At 40.5% G+C, this 23,344-nt stretch overlaps 1 protein-coding gene and 1 non-coding gene across 2 annotated transcripts in view; both read left to right on the top strand.

Moving 5' to 3' along the window:
- Nucleotides 1-19,119, top strand: part of ncapd3 (non-SMC condensin II complex, subunit D3) — a 29,267-nt gene extending 10,148 nt beyond the window's left edge. The window contains exons 11-35 of the mRNA XM_040139880.1: nt 215-467; nt 771-809; nt 1,924-2,016; nt 2,187-2,260; nt 2,449-2,583; nt 2,823-3,043; nt 3,185-3,376; nt 3,467-3,564; nt 3,651-3,760; nt 6,070-6,177; nt 6,727-6,841; nt 7,797-7,895; nt 8,050-8,288; nt 8,987-9,066; nt 11,858-11,995; nt 12,163-12,296; nt 12,576-12,784; nt 13,479-13,589; nt 14,755-14,922; nt 15,895-16,007; nt 16,453-16,517; nt 17,331-17,378; nt 17,732-17,794; nt 17,922-17,970; nt 18,863-19,119. Of these exons, the coding sequence (XP_039995814.1) occupies nt 215-467; nt 771-809; nt 1,924-2,016; nt 2,187-2,260; nt 2,449-2,583; nt 2,823-3,043; nt 3,185-3,376; nt 3,467-3,564; nt 3,651-3,760; nt 6,070-6,177; nt 6,727-6,841; nt 7,797-7,895; nt 8,050-8,288; nt 8,987-9,066; nt 11,858-11,995; nt 12,163-12,296; nt 12,576-12,784; nt 13,479-13,589; nt 14,755-14,922; nt 15,895-16,007; nt 16,453-16,517; nt 17,331-17,378; nt 17,732-17,794; nt 17,922-17,970; nt 18,863-18,932 (3,024 nt within the window). The 3' untranslated portion in view covers nt 18,933-19,119. The remainder of the gene's footprint in view (nt 1-214; nt 468-770; nt 810-1,923; nt 2,017-2,186; nt 2,261-2,448; nt 2,584-2,822; nt 3,044-3,184; nt 3,377-3,466; nt 3,565-3,650; nt 3,761-6,069; nt 6,178-6,726; nt 6,842-7,796; nt 7,896-8,049; nt 8,289-8,986; nt 9,067-11,857; nt 11,996-12,162; nt 12,297-12,575; nt 12,785-13,478; nt 13,590-14,754; nt 14,923-15,894; nt 16,008-16,452; nt 16,518-17,330; nt 17,379-17,731; nt 17,795-17,921; nt 17,971-18,862) is intronic.
- A 4,143-nt stretch (nt 19,120-23,262) lies between these two features.
- trnas-cga lies at nt 23,263-23,344 on the top strand. Its single transcript has one exon. It is a non-coding gene; the product is annotated as a tRNA-Ser (tRNA).

Genomic DNA, 23,344 nt, shown 5'->3' with positions numbered 1-23,344 from the left:
GGAAAACAGAAAAATAACTGCAAGTTCAGCTTCCTCAGCGCAGCCTTTTAGTACATATGGACAAACAAAATGGGACAGTTTAAATCCTATAGAAGGGCTGCATATATTGGAAAGTGAATGTTATTAATCAGTAGCTATAGTCTAAATATCAGGCTTCATTATCTCCTATCAGTGAAATCCCAGAGTGTACAGTCTGTTATGCTGGCTTCTGTAGATGGTGTGCCGGCTCTTCTCTGTGGACGTGGTGATGGTTCTCCTGGAGCAGCCAGAGAGGAGGCCGGAGGACTGTCAGGACCCGGAGCTTGCCTGCTTCCTGCCCCACAAGTTCCTGATCCAGAACCTGCTGTTCGCTCGGCGGATGGACGAATCGCCCACAGTCCAAGGCCACGCCCTTGCCTGTCTAGCCCATTGTCTGGAGCTGCCGTCACTCAACGTCACCCGGGCAGTCCACAACCTCTTCTCTGCCAGTGAGAAAACACGCACACATGCACACACGCACTGGACCTAATGAGGAAAACACTTAAACTTCACAGGAAAAAGGTGTTTTGTTATTTAGATTTGAAGTATTTGGGCTGATTTTGGATCTGAATCTAGGAACTGTTTCAGTTGACAATGCACTCAGTAGAGCTGAAGCATCAAAACATGTGGGGGGAGATCACATAATGCTTTGAACTGTTAGAAAATATATTTTAAGAACTGCTGTGTTAACATCATAACCTGTTTTTGTGGGAACATTCCCCCTAAAGTAACCTGTCTACTCTTCTGTTTAGCTGGAACCCAGACAGTATTGGACGGTGAAATCACAGAAGGTACACTCTTTTGTTTCTTTATTACAGAGTTTTTTGTTTGACTTACCAAACCGACTGTTTCTCAAAATAGGAGTTTGGATGGAGACCTTCCACAGGGGGTGGAAAAGATTTATTTTAACAGACATATTTCTTGTCACCTTGCCTTTTAAAGGATAATTCTGGTTTATTACAACTTCAGTTTTATTTCTGAAGTTTTGGCCACCACTCCTATGTGTAATAATCACTTTGTACTCAACAAGTAAAAAATCTGAGGTCTGTCAACAAGGTGAGATTGGTTAAAAGAAGTCTGATGGCTCAAGAAACACAACGGTCAGAAGACCAGAGAGGTTGGAAACACAAAAACAAAATTATTCAAAAGAGAGAATGACCAGAAACAGGAAACATTTACAGGGACAAGAGAGGTAATGCATTACATATTTGGTGTTGCAATTAAAGAAGGGTTTTGTTTTTGTATGTTTTAGCTGTCTTTAAATCTTTCTTCTGCAGTTCATTGGGGCGATGTTTATGTTTGGCGCTTTCTAAACATTTCTTTCCCCATTCAGGTGGCAGATAACTGTGAACCAATTTGTCTCTGATGGTAGAGGCATGCCTGTAGGATATTTTTGGAGGTTCAGAAAAGACTTCCCTGAGCACAGGGTCGCTCTGGAGTATAGCCCAATTAGATTTTATGATGTTATCAATTTGTTGAACCTGATTATTACTGATAAATAATCAGTTTTTACTATTTCCGTCCTGATGAACACCTGATGAGTCCGAAACAGGTCTGTGTTTTAAATCATATTTTGGACTGTTGGTCAGACAAAACAAAGATATTTGATGATCACCTTGGACTTTTTAATTGATTAATCGACAAAGTAATCTGCCGATCAATTGATGATGAAAATAATCATTAGTTGCAGCCCTAGTCTGACTGCTCATGTTTCTTGACCTGACGAAACGAGACGAAAATTTGCTTTTTTTTTCTTTTCTAGCTCTTGGTTCTTGACAGTGTTCTACGGATACAGTTCAGTCAGTAGCCTTCAAATGAAGTGGAGTTTGATACCGATGCTTGGTTCACTGTAGTGCACGTTGTTTGAAGTGTTTGTGTTTTAATAGATCTGACTTGGTGTTTCAGGAAGTCTAAGTTCCCAGCAGACTCAGAAAACCTACCGCACTCTGCCGTTCAGGACTGTGGAGATCAGCAGCACGGACAGCTCTGGCTGTGACGGTGAGACAAACCACCCTCAGCGTGTCACTCAGACGACTTTTATGACCCACATTGGCTATTGGGCAGCTATTGTAAATAGATGTGCAAGCACTGTTTACACATTTGTTCTTTTATATTCTATTTATAAACTCAAAATCTGAGTTGTGAGTTAATATATATTTTCAATGCAGTGAAAGAAAACTTGGCTCTTCTCCTGCGGCGTGTAAAAGACTCTAAGCCTAACGTGAGGAAATCGGCACTGCAGGTATCTGGAACTGAGCTTTCTCAGATGCTTCATGTTTTAAATCCAATCATAATGATGAGTATAACAAATGATCAGTCACCACTATATGTGTTTTCACCCCTTCATTGGCTCTCTGTGCGGTATGCTTGTGGTAAACCAAAAGAGGCACAGATGACCTCTAACCTCTATGCTCTGCCGTCCCTGCACAGGCCTTGGTGGGTCTCCTGAAACATGACGTGATCCCCACGAGCTGGGAGAACTTGGCTATTTTGTCGGAGCGTTGCAGAGACCCGGCTGTGTCTGTGAAGAAGAAGGCCCTGCAGTGCATGGGAGAGCTGCTCACCGTGAGTCTCAACCAGCAGCTCTGAGAGACAGTAAAAAAGACAGAGGAAAACTGAAAAAAACACTGATGGGGCTGTCAGTAACAGTGTGAAAAAGACAAATAAAACTGTATATTTTTTCTACTGCAGCATAAAGTAACAATTTGCATGCTGATTGCTTGTCCAAAGAAATCTAGTGACAAGGAAAATGTAATAGATTTTGCCTGACATATTTTAAAAGTGTTTTTTGCTCTGACCGTCAGGCCAAACCAGGGTGCAGTGTGGTGCAGAAGGCGTGGCTGCAGGGTGTGGTGCCGGCTGTGATGGACTCTGAGAACTCTGTGCAGGACAAGGCCCTGGAGGCTCTGGACCAGGTGCTGCTCAGCCAGGTCAAGCCGTACACTGCCAGCCGCCACGTGGATGCTAGTCAGAGGCTGACCTGGGACCTGCTGGGCCTGCTCTGTCATGACTGCCAGAACCTCAGGTTGGACCTACTACATTCAGTCCAGTTTATGTTTCATGCAAAAGAAGAACATGTCATACAGCAGTAATTGTTTGAAATACCAAATACTTTCATTTAAGTCATTTTTTTTTCTCTTTTTTCTTTTTTGTCCTGGGTCTCCAGCCGATATTTCAGCAGGGCTTTCGCCATCTGGTCCAAACAGAACAAGTTCACAGCGACGTTCATCACCAACCTGATCTCACACACCGAGGCAGATCACGCTGCCGGGGCCTGGCTGCTGCTCTCCAAGGTTGTCGCTTCCTCTCCCAAACTGCCCTACGGCAAGATCCTGGATGCCTGGGACAGCATGGTCAGGTGTGGGGGACACACAATATTTATTTACATATGCTTTGAGCTCATGTTTTCGGGTACATAGATTTATTATTTGTTTATTTTTGCTCTTAGTTCAAAGGACGTAAGTGTGGCAACCTGCTGTCATGTCCTGTGTGTGATAGGAGACATCGCTGCACATTTGAATGAAGATACTAAAGACAGGATAGTTAGTAAGTGATTGTGGTATGAGATAATGGGAAAACACAAAGGGAAGAGTCTGGAACTGTCGTAATTTGTCAATTTTCTCTCTCTCCAGGTGATCTCATGTCTTGGTTGAAGACTTTTAGTTTGTCTCTGGATGTGATCAGTGCTGCTGTGGAGACTCTTTATCAACTCGGCCGCAGTGAAGACATCAAACAGACTCAGGTGGGAGATCTTGCTTTCTCACGCAGTGTTTCGTAATTAGAAATGTTAGGGAGCAAAATGTAAACCAGAGGTACCCCCCTCGCCAAACTTCAAACTTCAGCTCTGTTAGTAGATGTGTGACATTTAAAGTTTTTCATGTTTACTGATGCTGTTGTTTCAATAATTTATACTCATAGGAGTGTGAGACCTAAATGGTTATTTTTAAGAAGATGGGAAATACAAAATCAGAGAACCCTGTGTGTACCTGAAAGCAAACCATGCTGCTCCTCCCACCCCTCCCTCCTCCTGTTCGCTATGCTCGCCTAGACCTTAACCTACATCCTGGTCTTGTTCGCTGTCTCAGCTAATGCAGGAATTGGGAGCTTGCTTGCCTGTGAATCAGCCACAAGGACGTCTATCAGCAACTAATACTAGCTTGAAGCCACTCTGCAAGAGAAGTAATAGACCAGAAGCTCCCTCACCTATTGATTGACAGCCGTGAGCTCCGATCCCTGACTTTGGCCTTTTCTAATTGGTTAGAAAGGCAAAGCTCGCTCAAAAACTTTAGGAGGGAATGTTTCTGCACTGCTGCCAGGCTGTACATTGAGTCTGGGTCTCAGAGGCCTTTGACAGTACCTCTCCACATTAAGATACGTTTTATGGAGCATATTTCAACTAAAAAATATTTTTTTAAAAGTTATATACTGTAGCTTTAACTTATCAAGAATACAAAAGAAAACATTCCTAAATAAGAAAGCCTTGTATAAGCAATAAAGTTACTCAGTGAGCACTTCAATAGGAACACCACAATAATACTGGGTACGTCCTCACTTACCTCCCAAGGTAAGTGAGGACGTACCTCAGTTCTTTATGTCATGGATTCCACAAGATGTTGGAAACATTCCTTTGAGATTCTGGTCATTGTTGACATGATTGTGTTAAGTGATTTTTGCAGATTTGTCAGATGCACATTAATGCTCTCCTGTTCTACCATATCTGATCTGGTGACTAGGGAGGCCACTGAAGTACATTGAACTCATTGTCATGTTAATGAAACCAGTTTGAGATGACTTTTGCTTTGTGACCACGTGCATTATCATGCTGGAAGTATCCATTACAAGATGGTAAATTGTGGCCATAAAGAGATGCACATGGTCAGCGACAATACTTGGATAGGCTGTGGCATTGAAACAATGACTGCTTGTTATTAAGAGGCCCAAAGTGTGCCAGGAAAACAGTCTCCACACCACTATACCGCCAACACCAACCTGGACTGTTGACACAAAGCAGTTTGGGTCCATTGATTCAGATGCCAAAATCTGACCCTACCATTTTCGTGCCTCAGCAGAAATCCAGATTCATCAGTCCAGGCTGTGTATTTCCAGCCTTTGACTGCCAAGTGTTGATGAGCCTGTGCCCACTGCAGCTTCAGATTTCTGTACTTGGCTGACAGGAGTGATAAATGATGTGGTCTTCTGCTGCTGTAGCCCATCTTCCACACGGTTCAACATCTTGTGCAAAGAAAAAGAGTGATTATCTGAGTTACTGTAGCCTTTCTGTCAGCTCCTACCAGAGTGGCCATTCTCCTCTGACCTCTCTCATCAATAAGGCGTTTCCATCTGCAGAACTGCCACTCACTGGATATTTTTTGTTTTTGACACCATCCTGAGTAAACTGTGTGAAAATCCCAGGAGAGCAGCAGTTTCAGAAATACTCAAACTGGCCCGTCTGGCAGCAACAATCATGGTCATGTCAAAGTCATTGAGATCACATTGTTTCCCCACTCTGATGTTTAATGTGAAAATTAACTGAAGCCCTTGACCTGTATCTGCATGATTTTATGCTTTGCACTGCTGCCACACGATTGGCTGATTGGATAATTGCATGAATAAAGCAGGTGTGCAGGTGTTCCTAATAAAGTGCTCAGTGAGTGTAAATGTGCATTGTTAAAATGACTTTTTGGGCCTTTAATAAAAAGAAACAAATGAAGATTGTGGCAGACTTTAAATTTTCATGGTCTGGGGCTTGACCTGTGTCAATATGATATTGATAGGTATAGATTTTAAAATTATGCTCTTGTTTGTTTTGTGTGTTTTAAATTTTATTGTTTTCATGCTCCTCAAATGTTTTCTGTGGCTTTACTTTTTTATAATTTTGGATGTTCTACAGAGTGTGAACTCGTAAAATTCCAATGTTAAACATATTCTCCCGATATGATGTCCATCACATCAACGTCTGTCCATCACATGATTTAATCAAAACATGACTTATCCCCTTTTCCAACTTGTAGTTTCTTTCATGTTATATGGCATTTCTCCTGCTCTCTTCAGGCTTTTCTGAACCAGCACTGTGGTGAGCTGGTGTCTGTCTGTGAGGCTTATTTAGCCGCCATTATCCTGAGTGACAAGGGAGCCCAAAACCTCAATGAAGAGCTGATGGTGAGACCTAACCCTTTGTTGGCTTTTCCTTCTTACCCAAACACTTTGTTTACCATGCAGGTTAAAGACAGGATTCAGCTGTAAGCTGCTATTGCTGTTCATTATTTTCAAATGTTGTGGTGTCCGATAAAATCAACATGAATCCAGGTTAAGGACAACAGCTCTGCTGTGTATTCAGGTATAATGATACTTAAAAAGAATGAGGAAGTTAGAGAGGACTAAAGGTTGTCTTCTTAACGTTACTGTCACACAGCTCCGACCCCCACTGAGCAGCTTACAGCATTGTTTATTAAAGTCTCAGTTTACCTTCATACACTCTGGAGGTCATTTTGGAAAAAAAACTGGGGATCTGGGGAAAAAACGCTGTTTTGGTCTGGACAGTGGTCTAAAACGAGGGGAAAAAAAAGAACAGGCTTAATTTGAAAGTACTCAAAGTGTCACATTACTGTTTTTATTTGTCAAAATCAAAGACCTAATATGCACCACCATCCCAGGTCTGTACCTGTATAGCTGTGCTTTTCATATAACTCAAACTGTTCTCCCTTCTAGATAAAACACCTCCACACTCTGGGTGTGGTTTCACTCCACTGTCCTGCCAAGGTTGGCAAAAGGACGGTGCTGCTAGTGGAATCTGTCCTCACAGCACATTCTGAGAAACTGGCAGGTACGGAGGATGGTTGGCAAGGCAGCACCTTGTCGGAGGATGTTGTGCTGCAGCAAAAGTTGAACCCACACAACCACCCACGCACACATGTACATCAGGGGACTGACTCATTCAAACGATTAAGAGGGCTGCATTTTTTCACTTACGGATTCTGTTTGTCTGATGGCGGTCTTGTACTTAAAAAGCCTGCCAGTCTTTACTTTGTAGAAGCAGTTTTTGAGGTCCTCAGCCTGTTACAGATTATAGCCCGACTGATCATTTTTTAACTAAAATTTTTCAAAACATAAACACATAACATAAACAATCTTGATATGGACCCCTCTGATTTATGTATTTTTTTTAAAATCAATAGGGGGACAAACTATGTAGTGGAAACCTCAAACCTAATTTAACATTTCTGTACATTGACTGTTACTGATCGTCTGCCTTAAACACTGATACCACCATATGTGACATAAGCTACTATCAGCCACTATATCGGCCTGGACGATTTATTGGTTTAGCTCTAATGCAAACTTTAATCTGATGTTGAAGAGTTACTTTGATTTTTTTATTTTTTCTTTCCTAGTTTAATTGGCATTAAAAAGCCACAGAATTGATTAAATAGTCAAATCTAACATTGTGAATCATGCATACATTAAAGATTCAACTCGATCTCTTCCTTTTTTGACCTAGTTCAGACCTAGTTCTTGACCAAAAGTTCTAATTTCTGCATACAGTAAGTGTTATATACGAAACTGATATTGAAAAGTATATTGCTTAGGAGGAGTGCATCTGTGCCACACTGTCTTTTTTGATACTACCCCTAGTAGTAGCCATAATTAAAAAAAAAAATTAAACTCAAACTCTACTCTGAGAGACTTTAACAATGTACATAACATAAGAAAGGAATCATTGTATTCTGTGCTAACATGGTTTACATGGCTGACTTGTTCTTTATGTTGGTTGTTGACAGAGTGCCAGGAGGAGCTGCCAGCCTCGCTGCCTCTGCTGTCTCAGTTCAAAGCAAACTCTCTGCCTACCAGAGTCAGAGCCCATGGAGTCATTACTTTAGGTAATGCGTGAGTTTCTTTCAGTTTCTGTGTCTCTCTCAGTAATGTCTGAGAAACATTGTTCATGATGGGAAATTTTAGTCTTGACCTCCATGAATTCCTGCTGTCTTATTATACATGTAATGTTTCCTCTCTTTTGGTATCTGTCTGGTTCAGGTAAACTGTGTCTACAGCATGAGGAACTAGTCCAGAAGTACCTGCCAGTTTTTGCCAGGGAGCTGGAGGTCGGCACAGAGGTTGCCGTGCGCAACAATGTGGTGGTGATTATGTGTGATTTGTGTGTTCGATACACGAACATCGTGGATCACTACATACCCAACATCTCCGCCTGTCTGCGTGACAATGAAGCTGTCATTAGGGAGCAGACTCTCATCATGCTGACCAACCTGCTCCAGGTGGGGATTGTTCTATACATTCTACATGATACACAGGTTGAAAATTGAATTAAAATAATAAAAGTATTTTTGTTTAATAAAAAAGAAATAGGAAGATATCAACACATGTAAAAGTCCAAGCCAATTTTTGCTGCCTGAAATAACGACCAGGTTCTTTCTTCTCTCTCCAGTTGAGTTAATCTAAAAGCAACAAAAGCTATTTGAAAAAATATCAAATTGTAAATTACAGGGTAATGTTAAACTGTATGGGCATGTAAAACTAGATTCAGTTTCACATATTAAAGGCATTTTCAGCTTACTAGCCTTTTGTCCACCTTCAGTTTAAATGGACTGGACTTGAAATTTTACATCAATATAAAAAAAACCCACCACGAGACAATGGTTTTATTATGAGCACTATGCAGTTTTTCTTCCAACAGTTTACCTAAGAATGAAAATAATGGCTTGAGTAATATCTGATTGCTCATTAAACGCTCAACCAGGAATCAGCTTTTAGTCGTCCAAGTTGACTGATTAGAAATAGAAAGGTTTTCATTTTAATTGTAATTCTAATTTTATTCACTTAATCTTGTTTGACTTGGTGGAAGATTCTATACCAATTGACCTTCTGTTCCTTCTTTGTATCTAAGCTGTTCTCTGGGAATCTTTAAGCAAGGTTTGTAATGTCTATTTCTTGTAACCTTTGTTCTTTTTTCTAGGAGGAATTTGTGAAATGGAAGGGGTCCCTCTTCTTCCGCTTCATGGTGGCGCTGGTTGACCCAGTCCCTGCCATCGCCAGGTAAATCACACTGTATAGATAGAAAGATGACTGAATCTAATAAACATCTGATAAAACTATGTTGAGTATAAGATATTCGTAAGGCAAGGCAAGTTTATTTGTATGGCACATTTCAACGACAAGGTAATTCAAGGTGGTTTACATAAAAGGCATCAAGACAAAATGTAAAAGCAACATAAAACAGTAAAAAAAAACCCATTTAGGTGGAAGTTTAAAAGAGTTAAATAAAAAATAAAAATAAGAAATACAAGAGTAAAAGTTACAGTGCAGTGTAAGGTATGAGTAATTATTTGATTTAATAAAAAGCAGTGGCTAAGAGGAAAGTCTTCTGCGTTGATATAAAAGAGAGTTGCAGCAGACCCACAGTTTTCTGGGTGTTCGTTCCAGATATGTGGAGTATAAAAGCTGAACAAAGCTTCTTCATGTTTAGTTTTGACTCTGGGGACAGAAAGCAGACCTGTCCCTGATGACCTGAGGGGTCTGGATGGTTCATAATGTAGCAGCAGATCATAAAAGTATTTTAGCCCTAAAGTATTCAGTGCTTTATAAAGCACACATTTTTTGACAGACAGGAAGCCAGTGTAAAGATCTGAGAACTAGAGTGATGTGATATGTATGGGATTATAGTCCCCTGGTGATATGGTTATGTAAAATATGAGTGTCATCTGCATATTTGCGGTAACATATTTTGTTGTTTTACATAATCTGAGCTGGTGGGAGCATGTAGATGTTGAACAGTAGAGGCACTAGAATGGAGCCTTGGGGAACTGCATGTTATTTTTGTCCGCTCAGATGTGTAATTACCTAAAGACACAAAGTAGTTCCTGTCCTTGAAGTGGGATTCAAACCAGTTTAGTACTATGCCAGAAAGTCCCACCCAGTATTCCAGTTGGACTAGTAATATGTTGTGGTTGACTGTGTCGAACACAGCACTGAGCTCAAGTAATACTAACACTGAAATTCTGCCACTGTCTTTGTTTAAGTGGATGTCATTGAAGACCTTAAACAAGAGCAGTCTCAGTGCTGTGGTGTGGTCGAAATCCTGATTGGTAGAAATCAAAACAGTTCTTCAGTGCCAAGTAGTTATTCAGCTGTTGAAAAGCAGCTTTTTCAAGGATTTTACTCAAAAATGGACGATTTTATGTTGGCCTTTAATTTTTCATTATTGATGTATCTACATTGTTTTTTTTTAAGAGTGGCTTGATGACAGCAGTTTTCAGGCCCTGTGGGAACACACCTGAGAGATGAGACATGTTGACAATTTGTAGAAGATCTGAGTCCATGAAAGTAGAAAAAACCCTGTTGGTATGTTGGCAGAATATCAAGGCAGCAGGAGGAGCATTCCAGATGTTGTATAATGTCTTTCAAGTTTTTTTAGTTGATAGGATCAAATTGTGTCATGCTACTTGAATTTATTTTAAGTGGACACAGGCAACACATATCCTGTACCTAATACCACTGACTACTTGTCTAATTTTCTGAATCTTGTCAGTGAATAAAGAAACAAGTTCATTGCATGCCCTGCTGGATAGAAGTTCAGAGGCTACTGACACAGGAGGGTTTGCTAGCCTGTCAATGGTAGCAAACAAAGCACGTGTACGATTATTGTTTTTGGCAATGATGTCAGAGAAAAAGGCCCGCTTTGCATTTCTCCGTTCCAAATTATAAATGCGAAGTCCCTCTTTATAGATATAATCATATTGAACCTGGAGATTTGTTTTTCGCCACCTGCGTTTTAGCTTTTTGACACTCTTTATTCTATTCTGACCAGCGTAGCATTTCTCCATGGAGACATTCAGAGAGCTGACTGTGTTCAACAGATTGATAAAGTATCATTTCAGCATTTCAGGCTGCTGCTATACAACATCATTTTCCCCTGTGTGCAGAATGATGTTTTTGACAATGGGATGTGCAGCCACAATATGCAGGATGTTTTCGTTCATGTCAGGGACCATATTCTTGGGAAAACAGAGAATTTGGGTGTTTTTACTGCACATGCCTCTCACATCTTTTACAGCAACGTCACCCACAGTCAGAGTTTGAGCCCAAGTCTTTGGCTTTTCCTTTAGCCTGTTACTTTCTGATTTACTCTCAGTCCTTTCCCTTCTCTGTGAGGAGGAAAGATTATCCAGGTCATCAGACGGAGATACAGGATCCTGCAGTAGTGGAGCAAATCTGTTCTCTAGTTGCAAACTTGGTCGTTCGGTAGGTTTGTTGCTAGTCCTCCCTTTCACAGCTGTCCATGGCTGTGTCCTACTCTGTACAGGAGTTGAAGAGGATGATAATGCAGGCCAGCCGATTGTATCACAAATCTGTCGGCACAAAAGGGCTAGCAGTGTTGGGAAATCAGCAGCAAGGATGTGTCGATCTTTAGTATCTAGTTCTACCAGGGCTGCATGATGTATGTATGATTTTACAAAATAAACACAGCAAAGGGCTGTAATATCACAATTACAGTGGCACTTTTTGTGAGTATTCATGACATGATAATAGGGAATACATACGATATTATTTTTGGATGTAGGTTGCATGTACAAGTACAAAGAGACTCTGTATACCTAAATCTTTGTATCACTATTATAATGTCCCAGATGAAGGTTATACATTATGTTGCCCACATTTTTTCTCCATATCAGTCTTAGAAAATTACCAGCTATATGAGTGCATGATGTGGTCTCACCATGCATTGCACATTTGCACATGAACAAATGAACAAAGACATAGACCTTGGAAACTAATAAAGGAGTCCACCATAATATCAAACCTAACTGCCTCTTGTTTCCTGTCCCAGTCTGTGTGAATATTGCCTGCTCCACCTGCTGCTGAAAAAGAACCCAGAAATGTTCAGCCAGCACTTCATCGAGTGCATCTTCCACTTCAACTCCTACAGCAAACACAAGTCCTACAACAAGTTCCCTCAAACTGAGAGGTAGGAAGCTGTGGGGATATAATTTCTGTCTCTTTTGATATTTTCAGAGATGGCACACTGAAACAGTACAGTATGTATTGTGTTACAATTAATGCAAGATTTATGTGTAAAGTTAATTAAGGTATTTTTTTTTCATTCATGGATTTGTTTTTTTAATATCTATACAGTGAAAAGGTCAGATTCTCCCTGAAAGGAGCCCAGTACCGTGAGAAGCGTTTTCGGATCTACCGCTTCATGTTAGAGCACTTCACAGACGCCCAGCGCTTCAACATCACCAACAAGATCAACCAGACCGTCTTAGGTGAGCATGTGTTTGAATTGGGAGGTACAACCAAAGACAGAAACCACTTGTACACAGAACCACATATCTGTCTAGTCTAAATGTTTTTCTTTCTCTAGTGATGACTTGTATGATAAAATTAACTCTAGCTCTTCTTCATGAAAGGGTTTTTTATGAATATTAAACATCTTTGGGGAACAGATTTTCTTTGTGAATTCTGGACTGCTGGTAAGCACCAATGTGGGCCTAGAGTAGTTTAAACTTGAAAAAAACCCCTTGTAATCACTTACCCTATCCCAGCATGCTTTGCGGATGAAGAGCTGCCTCTGGATGCCGACGGTGCGGAAATTTTGTCGGAGACCTTCAAAATCATGAGCCTGAAGGAGATGAAGCTGCAGGCCATATCTAGTCCAACAGGAGTCATGGCAGGGGAGGAACCAGAGGAGGAGAACATGGCCACCATGGCTAAGGCTGTCCTGCAGGCCGCTCAGAAGAAGGTGGTGTCCCAGGTAAGCAATGCTGGCCAAGTTACCTGAACACTCTAATCAGTTATTCAGCCGAAAAAATGATTACATTCCTTTACGCAGCAGCAAAAGTAATGTGTTACATTATTCGTTACTTTACGTTTTTTTTTCTCAGTCGGGCTCCGTCAAAGGTGCCTTTAAACAACTCCAACTCCTCTTCACACACATGTCACATCTTCTTTTATGTGTAAAAACAGAAAATGACACATTGAATTTTAAAGAGCAGCCCACCTACAATTTAGAGGGATTTACTGACCATCCAGCAGCTAGCTTAGCCTAACATTAGCATGTCCTAGACCAGTCTGCCCATTGAACATGGAGAGACCAAACTAATATTAATCTTCCATCTAACTAAGACAGCAAACAAGCCGACCCCCAAATGTCAAAGTAAGTGTGAGTGTTAGTGGGACTAGTGAGTGTAATGTCATTAATTGTATTATTAATCCCTTACACTGCTCATAACTGAAAAAAGTAATCACATTACTGTAACATGTTACTAAGTAATTAATTACTGCCCAACACTGCAGGTGGATGGGTGGAGTCAATATTTCACCAAAGGTACAATATGAGTCTGATGATGAAGGTTTCCGATTAGAAAGTAGCAGCTGTTAAATACCATCATAAACTTGAAAGTGTGCAGTCAGGTGAGCTCCATTCAGCTTCCTGCTTTGATCCACAGGTCCAGAAGAAGGCCTTCATAGAGAACACGGTTCCTCTCATCATCAGCCTGAAGAGTGTGCTGGAGCAGAAACGTTCTCCTGTCCAAAGGGACCTCATGGCCTACCTTCAGGTGAGACCACAACATGGACATGTGGAGGCTCTCTGCATATTCATTTGATTAATCAAGGGAGAATCGGTAAGCCGTGTGCTGAAATGCATCATCGAAAAATATCAAACGTTGTACATTTTACAGAGAGTAAGGAGTAATTATTGTAGGACTTCTGTACTGGGTTGCATTAGATGTTATTGGGTCCAGCTCCTGAAGAGCACAATGTGATGCAGCAACAAAATAGATTATGTTCACATTTCCACTCATTCAGTTCTTAAGAAACAAACCAGTAAACCCTAACCCTCTAACCCAAATGTTCACCTCGAATACCTACTGCAGACTGGCTCCAACCCTATCCCTGACCTCAACTACTCCCTTCCTGGTGCCTGAACCTGTGCCATTGGGGGTAGCCCAATTTTCCCTTTTTGGATCCAAAATACTGCAATATTTAATTTTTGCCTTTTTGAAAAATTCTGGAAAGCAAGCATCTAGCAACTTGAAACTTCTAGGAAGTGTGAAGGGTTCCCCGACACACAGAGACACCAGATTACACCCCCCTGGGAACACCCCCCGGGTAATTATTCCAAAAGAAGTTCTTGGGTCATTGTGCATTTTGTGGATTCAGCCCCCTTCCAGTGGTTGCAGAAGGTCAGGGGTGCCACCAAAAGCTCCGGGGGTACCTGAAACCCAAGGACTTGCTTCGGAGTCTCTAAGTACTGCAGAAAAATTGTTATTCAAGAAAGGCTCACTTCATACTGGTTATTATCCCTTATTATTAAAGGGATAAATTTCATTTTTTTTTGTTTTGTTTTTTTTTTTTAAAACCAAAGCCCGCCAAATCACACTTCAATGGTCCCATGAGTCCAATGCACCGACTCCCATTAACCTAGGACCTTCCTATCAAAAGTTATTCAAGTCCGGTAGGGTACCGGAAGGAGTTTTTACCCCATAACTCTAACCCTAACCTCTAATCTATAACCCACTTCTGCAGTGTTTGACTGTAACCCTAATTCTGCTGAGGTCGGCCCAAACCCTGCTTCTTTAGCAGTTATTGCAAATACAGGTTGAGGGAGAATGGAGTCACTTAAAAAAAAAAGGAAAGAGTTATGCATGGCCCTGAGGTAAGAACATCAAACCTCTGAGTGACACTAGTCCATGTATGACATGACGCTGTTGTTCCCATCAGGTGACAATGCAGGAGTACCGCAATGAGGTGAAGGAGTTTTTCTCTGGAGACGAACAGCTGGCAGCTGAGGTGGAGTTTGCTCTGAAGACGGCTGAGAGGGAGAGAGAGATGGAGCAAAAGATGGTCAACTGCACCCTGACAGGAGGCGCTAGGACTCGAACACCACAGGTCAGGATACACTACATGCCCAAAAAACACAGACAGTTAGGATACTGAGTGCAGCTTAAATACAAATATGTATATAATAAACATAATCAAAATAATATTGATTAAAAAAAATTGACAAAAATTGACAAAATTAAGGTTAGGGTTGTCTTCAGTTATTCAACAATATTTAAATTCTTTTTAGCATGAATGTGGTGATTGAATTGACAGTTTAAAACAACCAAACATATTTTTCATTGCAATTAAATACAATTTTAAAATTTGCAAAGGGCTTGAAAGGAAATCCTAAAAATGTTTTTCAAAATTTGAATTAATAAAAATGGAATATAATATCAGATATGGACTGTATTACGATGAATATGTAAAAAACTGTTGTAAATACTAAAAAAAAAAAAAAAAGATTTTTCTTAATCATGTTATTCTAATTTTAAACAATATTTAATGTTTGACTTGACTAAAGTATTTAAGTAAGTTTTATTAAAATAGAGCTGTTTGACAGACATCACTGGACTCTGGAAAAATGACCCAAAATGACCAATGGCCAGTGCTAACAGGTCTAAGTGTGCAGTGACAGGGTTTCTGTAGGGCCTGGAAAGCCTAAAATAGTTTGAGACTGGAAAAAATCGTTTTTTAAATGTTGTAAATGTTCTAGTAAGAATATCAACCAGTCTGTCCTGGCTTTTCAGTTTGTTAACTATTAATGCAAAAATGTATTTCTCAACTTTAAATAGATTAAAAAAGAAATACAATACATAAAAATATTATCATTACTGTTGTAATTTGTTTTTGTTAACAGTATTTTGTAACGTTTCATAATTATTGACTTTGATTTTTTTATATTTTTTATTTTTATTTTTTTTTTTTAAAGAAATTGTTGTAATAAAATTATTTTCTTAAATTAATAATGTGCAGGACAGTGTCTCTGAGTTCCCCATAGTGAGTCAAGGTGTCATGGTGATCCTGGTCTTTCCTCAGGGTTCAGTCCAGAATTCTCCTACGAGGTCCAGGCCGCTCCACCCATTTAGCTTTGCAACCCCGCAGCCGCCACGTCCAAACCACCTGTCTGTGAGACTGTCACAGACTGACAGGTAGGTTTCCATCACAACAGCTCATCAACACCAGGGACTCACAAGGCACACCGTTGTTTTCTTTTCATTGATAACGTCCAGTATCTTCATCTGTGCAATAATCAGTTCATAGCTCAGACTGGGGCAGTCTAAAATAGTGTATTCAGCTGCAGTTATTTATTTATTTATTTTTTTTTGTGACATTTATTAGATAGTTCAGAATGCTAACACATTGGAAACACTGGGAAGGAGAGCAAGGGAGAGAGACTGATTCAGAGAAATTGCAGTTGTATGGTAGGCATCTCCACTATGTCCGCAGATGCCCAGTGTTGTTTTTAATGGTTTCTTCCTTCCTTTCTTTACTTTATTTCAGCACAGTATGCATGCACAATTTCATCCTCGTTGTATCAGTGAGAAAAAGAGACAATTTTGTGTTTGTGTGTGTGTTTTTTATTTTTTTTATCAGACGTACATACAGATCAAAGCAGGAGCAACATGTCGAATCTAAGTCAATCACCCTGGAAGGAACAGGTATGACATCCCTGAAATTAAAACTGATTTAAATGTGTAAGGAAACTCAGCTGAAGCTTAGGTGTCACTGGTAGTGGTGAAGAGAATTGTTGCCAGCTCTGCAGTTCCCCTTGGTTCTACAGAAATTTGTAGCCTCTTTTTACTGTTTTGACTCAGTCGCACAAATCTCACCAACATGGTTTCCAACAAAAAGCAGGCAGCTTCTTTCAGAGAAAAAGCTGTAAAAAGTCCACTACCTGCTCAGCAGCAAACAGCAGACAGGCACAGTTAGAAACCAGCTGGTGAACACAGTGGAGCATTTAGCAGCTAAAGAGCCTGATATTTCCCTCAGGAGCTGTGAGAGGCCAAAAACAGAGATAAAGGAGAGTGAATATTGGACTTAGATTCATCAGGTGGACACAAACACCACTCCAAATGGATACTAACCTGTACTATAATGCACCTCGTCAGCGGGATGTGTAAAGGGGTAATTGCTACCAGATCAAAGGTGGTGATATATCAGTGTTGTGTTCAATACTTGTTTCTGCTGGCACCGAGTGGCAAAAATATCAGTCATTGCAGGTTTAATTTACATGTATGGGGTATAGAGCACTTCTGAAGGAGTTAAATCAGTTTTTAAATCCAGACATTTTCTGCAATCCTCCAAAATCCATTTGAGAAATGGGGTGGGGCATGAATACAACTGTACATTACGCAGCATATGTTGTTTGTTTGGGAATGATATTTTCTGTATTGTTTCTCTATCAGAAAAATTAGTATCTTAGGCAGCAACAGCGCTCTGTCCTGAATGACTTGTATTGTGTGTGTTTCCAGTGATGACTAAAGGAGCTGTGAATAGCAGAGCCATCAGCACACCAAAAGGTACGACCTGTCCCGACCCTGTCTGTGTGCTTTAAGCACAGAAGTGTTGTCAGGACATGGTTAGCTTATCTGTGCATGGAGACTTGGGGCAGGGGGAGAGAGGTAGACTGGCTCTGTCAAAAATACACTCAACGGCACCACTAAAGCTCACTGATGAACATGTTGTCTCTTGTTTGTTTAATCTGTACACAAACAGAAATGTAAAAATGGCAATCTATGGTCTTAGGTGGAGTTATGTGCTGGACGTATTTCTTGAATTATTTTTTACATTATCTTTAACTGACTTTATTCCCTCCTGCCCAACACTAACCCTCAACCCCACCTGTCCATCTGTCCTCCACCCCGTTATCCAGGTGTCAACATCAACTTAACTTTTGATGAGGGAGTCAGCGCAATCTTCAGTGACCGAGGAACAAGTAAGCTAGTCGGACTTCTCACTCAGTTTGACTAATCGGGCATCAGAATAATCAGAGTATGAGAACCTCTGTTCTAGTTAGAAATCAACCTCAATTCCTCAAGAACTAATCTGTTGTGTTCTCACAGGTCTTGTTGGGGAGAGCAGTGTTCTTCACTTTCAGTCAAATGAGCAGCAGTAAGTCAGCTACTTTTGTCTTTGGTTCCACATGGTCCATGTTTCAGTCAAGCTTTCACATGTAGTTCGACTGGGTGCACAGTAACCGCAGTTTCATCTAATTAGATCCTTTCAGTCATGTAAACCTGCATTCCTGAATAAAAATACAACACATTCATATAGCATTTACTGTAGATCAGAGATTTTCTTTTCCATTATGGTATATTGAAAACTTCTAATGTCATCCTTAAAGGACAGCACTGAGTGTCTCTCAGTAGCAAGTACTGCGCATGTATCAAAGCTTTATATAGTCTATTCCTCTGTGCCATAGAGCTAGATTTTTGCTGAATAACTGCTAAAACACAACATTGAGCCGTACCATTGTACTGGGTAACATGTTCATTCTTTACCATAAACACGCACGGAGCGCCTAACACATTGTTTATTTGGCTGTTAATATGGGATTGTTGACAATTAAGAAAAATATGGAATATAATCATCCTTATCCTTTAAACAGTCGGGTCACCCAAATCACATATAAAATGTATACAATACTGTGTGAAAGTTTTAGATACTAAAAGTATAGTTGGGATTTTTTCAAAAATGATGTCATAAGTTGTTTTTATGAACTTCACACAAAGTGAAGTAAACAAAAAGGGCTAGGCAGGTAGATTGTTCCAAGCATCTTGGAGAATTTGCCACAGTTGATCCGCGGATCCGTGTCTCCTGTCTCTTCATGTGATCCCATGCTGACTCCATGATGTTGAGATCAGGGCTCTGTGGGGGCCAGATCATCTGACTCCTTATTCTTCTTCTCTGAAGATAGTTCTTTATGACTCTGGCTGTATGTTTGGACCCTTGGTCATGCTGTGGAGAAGGTGTGGTTTAGAATTCGGTCTGTTCTGTGTTTCAGAGCTCCTCGACTGCGGCAGTGGAACGTGCAGTCTCCTCTCCGCCAGAAGAAAAGATCATCTAAAGTTTAGCTGATATATACAGCTTTATGTTTTTGTTTCTGTTTATGTCTGTACTACATCTACCAGCCTTGGTAGTTGTTATATCTTTATTTTCATCTATGTGATGTTGATTGATATTCTGACATGTTTATTTTGAATCTGTTTGTGTGACTGTTTGTTGTTTATTTTCTTAGTAATAAATGTGTCCTTGACCTCAGATTGTTTTTTTTTTTGGCCAGATTCACTACACTGTTAATACAAAATCTTTTGTGTCTGGGGAATTTCCTACTTATGTGGCAAATTATTATTTCTACTGTCTGTGAAGATTCTCAGTCATCCAAGTCGTGGTATTCTATAAGTGCAATGCAAAGGCAACTAAAATAGCTTGAAGTTCTTGAGAACGCTTCACCTCTCATCCGAAAGGCTTCTTCAGTTCTAACTGACTAGTGGGGAGTTCCCGGTAAACATCCTCTGGTGAGATCAGCAACACTTGAGTCGTTGACCCTCCTGGTCATCACGTGAGTCGTTAGGATCCTATGGGTCAAGGTGTGGACGGGTTCTAACACCTTGAGGGTTATTAGGATTACAAGTGAGTTGTTGACCCACCCTGCCATCAGGTGAGTCGTTGAGGTCACATGACTCACAAGTGTGGAGGGCCAGGTGGACATTGGGTAAGGTGGCACATCCTCTTCCAAACTCCATATTAATGTCATTGATGACATGGGGAAGGGTGTCTGTCCTAGGCAGTAGGGTGGAGACAACAAAACCTTAACTTCTCATTTACCACCTCTGTAAACACTAAATGAAGATGTTTCCTTTAATGACAAAAGTAGTGTGAGGTGGCCAGCCACCATAGCAGCTGAATCTTCTGATTGGGCATCAGAGTATCCAGGCTGTTCTAGTGGTTGAGACAATTGGGTCGGAATCTTCCCATCAATGTGATGATGTCTTCATTGAAACGGACTTCTCTAATGAGGCGTGGCTACGCTGCCTATCAAACCAGCTCCATGTAGGAAACCTTCAGTCTTACTGACTGAACTCTGACCTGCTTTTTCTGTCACAGTGGATATCTCTAAACGTGCACACATAATTCTGCAGCTTCACTATTCTAAAGAGAAAATCATTCAGCCTCTCTCTGCCAGTTTGAAACCAGGACAATAAAGACCTTCGCCAGTTAAATTCTTACTCTAGAAAGAAGGGGTTTAAATCATATATCATAAGTTTTAGAAATAAAAACTACATAGTAAATCTAATAAAACTTCCACGTTCGGCTTATGTACCAGCTATAGTTGATATTATGGATATGTGTTGTCCAATGTATCTCGTGCAGGGGGGGGGGTCCAGTTCAGTGGTAAAGTGTATGCTTTGTATGTATGAGGCCCCAGGCTCAATCCCCAGTCTTTAAGGTGAAGGTTATGTGCAGTAAATCAGTATCACAATGGCATTAGCCTGCAATCAGTGAGTCAGTCTTTCAAGATTACAACAGGACTTGTACTGAGGACAAAACTTGAATTCAACGACTCACCACAACTCTGTCTCTTTTATAATCATCCTTTTTGTGCAGACAACGCTGTGAAAAAAAATGTAACTTTTCAGTAAATGCATGTTGGTTATCATGAAATATTTCCTGTTATTTCATGCAAGACTGGCTGTGAGACCGTGGACATCAGCAGTCTGATACTGATATTCAGTAGCCCGTTCCATTCAGCAGGACAGCAGAGCTTATGAGTAGTTGTGTATTTCTATGTTTAATTCTGTAATTCTGTGATTGTACGTTAGAGAGGTAGGTGATTCCAACCTCACTGTAAGAGCCTAACTGGGTGAAAGGGTGTGCAGAGTCTTCTCTTTGACACGTTCAGCTGGGCAAACCAGTCAAAAGCTTAAGATCCTAGCAGATCCTACAGTTAGCAGGTAACCAGTCATCTCAGCTTTGGAATAGGCCCTGTGACCAGTCCTTTAGCGAGGTTAGTTATGTAGTATAAATACATGTAAATTTGTAGAAATGTAGTAATACCTGAAAGAATGACTTATTTAGGCCTATTTCTGGATTAATTACCAACTTTTATTCATTAATGTAATTATTTGTATATTATTTTCAGGATTTATGTATTTGTTTACTCTTTCATTTTAAAATACAAATAATTATTTATGCATTTTTTTCAGCATTTACCAGTGTATTCACTGACATTTCATTACATTTAAAGTTTACTTTCAGTCTTATCGACCTACATTTTTATGTAGAGCAGATTTTGAATAAGATAACAATTGAAACCACTGACATTTTTTATTTATTTATTTTTTTTACAGTCAAAACCCTTCAGCCATCATTGACAGGAATATATGCATTGTAATGCGCTCTGTCTAATTTTCTGCATGATTTGCACAGCGGTGAATCAATAATTATTCAAACTGACAGTAAATGACCGTCTATGCTTTTACTTTAAATTCTCCAAAGGACTGTTTTCTGCAATATTAAAATAAATTCCGTCTGTCAGTAGGACTATAACATGGAGTTGTCAGTTTATGTAACTGATCAGTTTGCTTTTCTATATCAGTGGCATTGTTGTGCCACTAAGTTGTTGCACTGAATGCTTCCTTTGTAATTAATCAATTAAAAAATAGTAATTATAACAAAGACACATTAATAATGGAACTGCGTTTTAGATTCAACTTTAATTGTTTTCTAAAATAATTTTTAGAGACAGACATTCTCTCTTCCCACACCCCCCCCACACTAGTAGTGTCTTATACCTCATTTTGACACATGGGGGAAGTAGTTCATCGGTAGAGTGCATGCTTTGCATGTATGAGGCCCAGGATTCAAACCCGGGCATCTTTAGCAGTTCTTATGTTGACAGTAACTGTGTAGGATGACGAATCTCAGGTAATCATATGCAACCTGGCCCAGCAAGTATCTTAATGAGAAACTAAGATTCAAGTTTTAGAAACTGATTGAGCCAGTGGAAAAAATCTAAAAGGTAGAGTTAAAAAATTCCAAAAATATTTAAACTTCGTGTGTTCAGTGAAATGTCTTCAAACAGCAAGTCCAGCAGCCTTTTACTTAGTACCTCTAAATATTCTATAACCTTGACCGTTACATCTTTCTTGCCTTTATATACTCTAAGTATTCAATCTGTTAGTGCTTCAATCATCTAGACTTTGCAGTACAGGTTCTAAAGTCAGCAGTAGTATTCCTATTAGTTAAATACATGTTGTACTGCATCCTTCTCTTGTCTTCTCGTGTCTTCTCTTCTCATTTGTGTACCTCCTTTTTCTTCTACTCTGCCCCTGCGTCATTCTTTCTCACTCTCCTCATCCCCCAGTCTTAAACTGACGTAATGGACGGACTAGAAATCCATTGAGTTCTCCCTGGCCAGTGCTTATGCTGTTGGACCGACCACATGTTCTACACTGATAACGGTGGGCCCTCTTTGCTGTGCTGCTTCTTTGGTGGCTCCCCTCTTGCCACACACTCCTGGTCTTCAGTTGCTGCCTGTTGCTGCCTCCGTTGTTGGTGACGATTCAAGTGGACTGATGACTGATCTGACAACGGCGCTGTTGCTGTTGGTTGAGATACTGGTGATAGTGGTATGTTGTACTGATAATACAAGGCTGAAGGGTAGTATTGCTGAGAGGGAGGTGGTTGCGGCTGCAAAGGCCAGCCCGGATACGGGGCTGGTGGTAGGTGGCTCTGCTGGTACGAGGATGAGGCAGGAGATTAGGGCGTTGGTAAGTGACTCTGCTTGTATAAGTAGCAGGCAAGGGATGGGGCTGGTGATAGGTCACTCTGCTTGTACGGTAGAAGAAGAAGTTGACCCGGGGTGGATTTCTGGCCATCGTAGTTGTGTCCTGTTTCTTAGGTCACGTCAGAGTTGTGTGTGTGTCGGTCTTGAAACAGATTTTTCATCTAATTTTCCAGAGGGGGCTTTGTGTTGTTCTCTTCTTTTAAATTGCCTTGAATTGCACAGGTACTACGGGCTACCTCTAAGTGTTTTTTTTTTTAGAAAGGATCAGCAGAATGTTTGGAGGGTGAATACAGTTGAAGAAATTTGCTGAATGTGGAAATGGAAGAAATCCAGCTCCTTCATTCCACTACCCTGCTACATGCAGCACAAGAGACGTAAAACTCTTGGTCCCCTTTGCTTTGTTACTGATAACTACAGCTTTACAATTTTTTTGACTCGTGACAGTTTAAAATCAGGACAGTAAGAGCTTTATTTACATTCTTACTCTGGAAAGAGGCGGCTATTCTTCAATCTTGTAACCATTCAGAAAAGTGCAGCTTTCTCTGTACTGCGTCTTGATCAGGAGTGAAAGTGGTCCACAAATATCATAACATGCAACAGTGGCATTGCATGTGGTTGTTGTGGCCGAGTGGTGAAGGCGATGGACTCGAAATCCGTTGGGGTCTCCCCGCGCAGGTTCGAATCCTGCCGACAACG

The sequence above is a fragment of the Xiphias gladius genome, chromosome 11, assembly GCF_016859285.1.
Source record: "Xiphias gladius isolate SHS-SW01 ecotype Sanya breed wild chromosome 11, ASM1685928v1, whole genome shotgun sequence".
Taxonomy (NCBI): domain Eukaryota; kingdom Metazoa; phylum Chordata; class Actinopteri; order Istiophoriformes; family Xiphiidae; genus Xiphias; species Xiphias gladius.
The sequence above is the reverse complement of the archived record's forward strand: the minus strand, read 5'-3'. Positions and strand labels throughout refer to the sequence as shown.